The 6,182-nt window shown below is 35.5% G+C and overlaps 2 protein-coding genes across 2 annotated transcripts in view; one reads left to right on the top strand and one right to left on the bottom strand.

The window, feature by feature from the left end:
* The first annotated feature begins 252 nt into the window (after positions 1-252).
* Positions 253-1,726, top strand: LOC110273323 (ethylene-responsive transcription factor ERF086-like). The gene has a single exon (XM_021126240.2). The coding sequence runs from the start codon at positions 338-340 to the stop codon at positions 1,409-1,411; it is 1,074 nt and encodes a 357-aa protein (XP_020981899.1). The 5' UTR covers positions 253-337; the 3' UTR covers positions 1,412-1,726.
* Positions 1,727-3,104: 1,378 nt separating this feature from the next.
* LOC107464356 (zinc finger CCCH domain-containing protein 34-like) overlaps positions 3,105-6,182 on the bottom strand; it is a 4,541-nt gene continuing 1,463 nt past the window's right edge. Inside the window, 3 exon segments of the mRNA XM_016083289.3 lie at positions 3,105-4,167; positions 5,484-5,807; positions 5,885-6,182. The exon segment at positions 5,885-6,182 is cut by the window's right edge and continues 34 nt beyond it. Of these exon segments, the coding sequence (XP_015938775.1) occupies positions 3,763-4,167; positions 5,484-5,807; positions 5,885-6,182 (1,027 nt within the window). The 3' untranslated portion in view covers positions 3,105-3,762.

Below are 6,182 nucleotides of genomic sequence, written 5' to 3'. Positions count from 1 at the left end.
AAAAGTAGGTGAGGAAAAAGGGTAGAGATCAGAAATCAGAAATCAGATGCATGATGGATACTCATAGTCTTCCAAACATTGACATTGTTCAAACAAAAATTTCCCCTTTTTATTTTCCTTTAGTTAATATTGATGACTAATTATTTAAAAAAATATATCAGACAAAAGGGTTGTCCAAAAAAAGGTTTAAAAGAGTTCTCTCCCACTCATAATCATAACAGTTTGTGTATTTCAATTCCCTTGAGTTTTGCACTATTTAACTTGACTTTGGTCCCTCACATTTTCTCATCACCTCATTCATTCAAAGTTGAAACTTAACCCCACATTTTCTGAAGCCATGTCAAACTCTAGAACCTCATCAGATACACTACACACTCCCTCCTTCATGAAGGGATATGAAGAAGCAAACAACAACAATCAAAACCAGAACCAAATATGCTTGTCTACACTTCTCCAAAGAAACACATCAACATCATCATCATCATGTGGTGAAAAAAGAGGGAGAAGGAAACAAGCAGAGCCAGGTAGGTTTCTTGGTGTGAGAAGAAGACCTTGGGGAAGATATGCTGCTGAGATCAGAGACCCTACAACCAAAGAAAGACATTGGCTTGGTACCTTTGACACTGCTCAAGAAGCTGCTCTTGCTTATGACAGAGCTGCTTTGTCCATGAAAGGAAACCAAGCTAGAACTAACTTCATCTATTCTGATAACATCAACTTCCATGCTCTTCTCACACCTATGGATCTTCAAGCTCTCTTGCCACCACCACCTCCTCCTCCTCCCCCACCATCTTCTTACACTAAACAACTTGCACCTTCCAATCAGAATAAGATTAAGAACAGTAATAGTAATACTAATGTTGTTGCTGCTGCATATGGTTGTTCAGTTCAGGATGATGATAACTTGTTCTTTTCAACAAGTGATCATCATAGTAATAACAACAACTCTGGGTATCTTGAATGCATAGTTCCTGATAAATGTTTCAGGCCTACTGCTACTACTACTGCTGATTCAAGTTCCAACAGTAGTTGTTCAAACAACAACAACTACTCATCAAGAAAGAGCAATGTCAGTGAAAACTCATCATCATTCTCTTGTGATAATAACTTTCCATCAGATTACTTCTGTTATCCAACAAGTGAAGGGTTCTCATCATGGGATTGGAGCTGCAGTGAGCTTTCAGCTATATTTAACAATTCATCATCATCATCATCATCATCATCAAGAAGGGTATTAGAAGGAGGAGGATGCATGGATGCACTGTATCCTATCATAACTGATGAGAACAATAATAACAATACAAGCTTCTATGATGGGGTGATGATGAATAATCATCATAATCATAATAATGCTGCTGCTTCATCTTCTTCAACAAACTGCTCAGTAGACATGGGATACCCACTCTTCTGATGATGAGGGTGCAATGTGAATTGCATTGCATTGCATGTGTTTGTATGTTTCTTCTTATTATCTTCCTTGTAACTTGGGTCAAGCCAATTAAGCAAGCCTTTGTTTTTAGTAATTTTCTTTCATGTTGTAATGCATGTAATTAATTACTACATTGCACACATGCTAGAGAGTGATCTTTCTTTTGGTTTTAAGGGTCCTCCATGAGCTCTCACTTTCAAATCAAGATGAGAGGGAAAGTAGTAGTCATATTCCTGTATGTGTTATTTTTATATTATAATATTGATGGCATGATTTTATGCTTCTTTTGGGGGTAGCTGCCCAAACTTTAGGGCACAATATAAAAGCAGAACCATACTATACAGATGTTGCAAGCCAATAATCCGCGATTCTAATATATTGCTTCCACTACATTCTCTTTTCTTTCACTGTTCAATACTATTTGATTGAAACCAATATCATGTGATTCATCAATAATAATAATAATAATAATAATAATATATACAGAGAAGAACTTAGAAGCAGGGCATATGGAAAAGCAATGTTCTCTTTTCTTAATAGAATCTATCTATGTCAATGTTTTTAATTAGAAAATAACCCACTCCTCCAATCTAGATATATATAAGTTAAAAATGTGAATGCATATGATTATTCCACTGTTGAAAGAGCATTACATATTTACAATATACAAGCTGTATGTGGGGTAGGAGTGAGTATGAGATTTTAAATTGTATTTTTATATAACAATGTCGAATTTAGCTATTAGTATTAAAAGACATATTAGAATATAAAATATATATATTAAAAATAAGTTAAATAATATATATATTTATATTTTATATACAAATACATAATTACTAATTTTGATGTACACATAATATTTTTTATTTTCATAAGTCAAATTCTAAAATTACAAATCACATATGATTACTTGAGAATTTCAATTATTAATTTGTTTTAACAATTCATGTACATTATCTAGTATACTTCACTCAAAGTGATTATATTAAAATAGTTTATCTTTTTTTTTTAATTTTGCTCATATATATATTAATTAATTAAAAATACATATATTATACTTTTTTTCTCTTATGTAGTCACATCAATAAAAATAAATATTTTTTATATTGATCATGTAAATGATTATCTATCCAAAATAATGAATATAATTAAACAATTATATAAAATATTTTATATTATCAGTATATTAAAGATAAATCCTTAACGAATACAGTCATCTCCCAGTCGTATTAAGCGTTCTTGGTATCTTACTAATATGATCTCACTTAACACAAATGTTGATATAATGGTAGAAACACATTATAATTATTAAAAAAATGAGATATTAGGCCATTATAAGGTATAAATATCATCATTATTATCTCCTAGGTACCGAAAATAAAAGTAGCTCAATACTCAATTAGAGCAAATTTTAAGGTTAATCTCCACATTTTTTTGAAAAAAAAGGGTTCAAATAAGTTGTTGGTAAGCAAGTGCAATGATTACTCCTTATCCTGCTATGAAGACAGGCACTTTAATGTTTCCAAATTCCACTTTGTGTTGTACCACTGTTTTTGCTGGAGTAAAGTGTACTCTGTAATACAATCATCATTTTATAACAAAAAAAATCTAAAAATATTTATGGAGAAAGGGAAGATATAAATGAAGAGAAAAATCAGCTTCAGCACATGTGAGAGGAAGAGAGATTTAAAATGTGTTAACTTAAATGTGTTTCTTGATATATGTATTGTGTAATAAATTTAAGTAGCAAGCTTGTCACAACATTGAACAACATGACTGTGTATCTAAAAACATAAAAATAAGACAGCAATGCAAAGCCTCATTGTACTCTCCTGATTACTTCTCTTCACAGCAAACCTTACACAAGTGGGGAACAGTATCTACCATGACCTTCCCAGCTTCAAAAAAGGATTCGGGTGAAGAGACATAAACAACAACACATGGTCAATGGAACTTTTCTCGAATCGAAAAAGATCAAATCATAAATAAGCACAACAAACTCCAAAAAAAATTGGAGATCAGGAGGGAGGGACATGAAGAATGGACTTGCAGAATCTTTTGAGGTTATTCAGAAGGAAGCAAGATGGCTGGCTGTATGAGTTGCTAAAATTCTCGAGGTTGGCCATGGTTTTATTTGGGATAAAAGGGATGGCCACAAAAAGATTATATGAACACAATGATAATTGATTGGTGCAATGTGTACTAGACCTGAATGTGGAACTGGGATAAACTGAAAAATAAAACCTATTTGAGGACCTCTTTGAATAAATCATGATGTCCAGTTGAAAAATTGAGATTAAAAGGAGTAATAATGAGGAATGCATTCACATTGCTTAGCTTGAGGTGTGAGATGCAGCACTGCTTGTTGCGGCGCTGCTGGCAGTTGCTGAAGAACTGGAACTCTGAGCAGAGGCTTGGGTGCCCGATTGAGAAATTGGTCCTGCAGTTGACAAGGTCAAGCCAACTGATCCACTTGAAGTGCTCATCGATGAAGACATTCTGGATGAAACAGACTCCTTGCTCAATCCTGAAGCAAGTTCAGGCCGCAACTCTGATGAAGATGATGATGGAGCAAGAGTGCCCATTGAGGAACCCACGGGATATGGTGCAACCGGCATATCAGCCAAGGAAGAAGCAGATGGGCTGTAACTGAGAGATCCCATGGGATGATCAAATTTGCATGCAGGACCAAACTTACAGATTCCACGCTGCGTATAATGAGTGCAAGGTGGTGCCCCCTGATTATCAAACCCAAACATTGGATGATTGATAGTTAAGAACTAAAGAAGATGAGTCAAACAGATTTTGAACATGCCAACTTAGCAGACAAACTCATCATTGTAAAACAAAACTAATAAAGGTGCTATTCTTGAACTCGAACCACAACCTGGAGACCAAGAGTATAACAATAACAGCCAAAAGGATTATTAAAGTCTATTCCATAGTGAAAAACAACCATGAAGTGGCAAAGAAACATCTATGTCTCTTTGTAGCATGAAACATTAGAAGCATCGCTAATCCCATATTGCAGAATTGGAAAACATAAACTGTTCTCCCGAAATAAGTTTGAACAACTCAAGCTATAGTATAGGAACGCAAGCAAATCCAACCAATAAAGGTGAAGCAGACAACTTCGTACAAGTATACAACACCTGCACAATATCCCTTATGATTCTTATCTCACTACTTCATGGAAAGGCATTTCATTAGAAATAAATTTCAAGCACGAAACTAATGAAAGTAAAATGGAAATACTAAAAACATTAAGGTCTACAGTACAGAACTACAGATAATACAGATAATAAATATCCAAGATAGATGGAGACTAAGTTGGACATAACATAATAGAAGTTATTACATCTAAATCAATTACAGAAAACAGAGATGCAATAAAGATACACAGGGTGAAATAAAACATGATGAAATAAATTACACAGAAAAAATAGGACCTGAAATCCTGAACAGCAATCAAAGATATATATTAGACAGGAAATGGAGTAAAATGATGTTCAGACAAAATGAAGCGTGGGAACAAGACTAAAGAAAAGAGGAGCTTACTTACAGAACCTTCCCTTAGGCAGAGTCAGAATGAGATACTAAATATTTAACAAACATATATCTCACTACTTACACACCCAACATGAATGTAGCACAAAATGAAAATTCCATTAACATGAAATGTACAATTATACCCAAGGTGCCACCAATAAACCAACAGTTAAATCTACCTGCTTTCAAATTTTGCTAGAAGAACCTTCAATAATCTAGAGATTTGACACATTCACCCAGAAAACTCAGAGATAACTGAAGCACAACATAACCCAACACGAAGGGCAATCATATAAAACACATGCAGCAGAATGAAGAAGCCAATTATGTTATATCCCATTATTAGTTTTTCTTCTTTTGGACTACTCCCCTATCAGCTTTTTTTTTTTTTTTCAATTTTTGTATATCATTTTTATCACATATTGCCAAAATTTTCAGCAAAGAACATCATCCATAACCCAATATGAGGCAACAAAGAACAAAGGCGTTGAAATGTAATGCTTACCGGGCGCAAAGGGAGACCCACAGGACTAAGGGCCACATTTCCCTTCGGTGCATTAAGGTCTGATGGATGATGATATCTACATGATGGACCAAATTTACATTCCCCTGTTTTCATGTAATACTGACATTCTGGTTGATCAGGCCTTTCGGGATATGGGTTCTCCTTCTGAGTACTACTACCTGAAGGATCAACAGAGGGGCCAGAAGGTTGATAAGGTGCAGAATACCCAGTTGCCTGAGAAGGCAGCTGGGTTATCCTGTAAAGCTGTGTTGGACCAACATTAGATGGTGTACTAGAGGGAAGTAGGGGGCTTGTTGCTTGAGCCTGCACCAAGTGATTGACATCTTTAATGATTACACATATAATGCGAGTAAGCAATCAAAACGAAATGTCAGACCCACCTGATAAGGATTCCAGCCTGGAAAGGGGACCATGGCAGGGGACACTACCACAGGCCCATAAGGGCCCTGGACTAATGAGCCAGGCAGCAACGGAGGCCTTGCAACCAGTACACTATATTGCTGTTGCGAAGGACCAGATGGAGGCTGCACGGTTGGATATAATGGAGAAGGTACCTGTACAGGTAGAGGTGAAACCGGGGGAACTGGTGATGGTGCCGGAATTTGGACACCTGCAGGCTGTGGATGATGGAATTTACAAGTAGCACCAAACTTGCATTGCCCAGTTTTCACGTAATAG

The sequence above is a fragment of the Arachis duranensis genome, chromosome 1, assembly GCF_000817695.3.
Source record: "Arachis duranensis cultivar V14167 chromosome 1, aradu.V14167.gnm2.J7QH, whole genome shotgun sequence".
NCBI classification, from domain to species: domain Eukaryota; kingdom Viridiplantae; phylum Streptophyta; class Magnoliopsida; order Fabales; family Fabaceae; genus Arachis; species Arachis duranensis.
Note: the sequence above shows the minus strand (reverse complement) of the source record. Positions and strands in the feature narration are given on the sequence as shown.

Excerpts from the sequence above, each read along its gene's own strand:
- LOC110273323 (XM_021126240.2), top strand. The coding sequence starts at position 338 with ATGTCAAACTCTAGAACCTCATCAGATACACTACACACTCCCTCCTTC.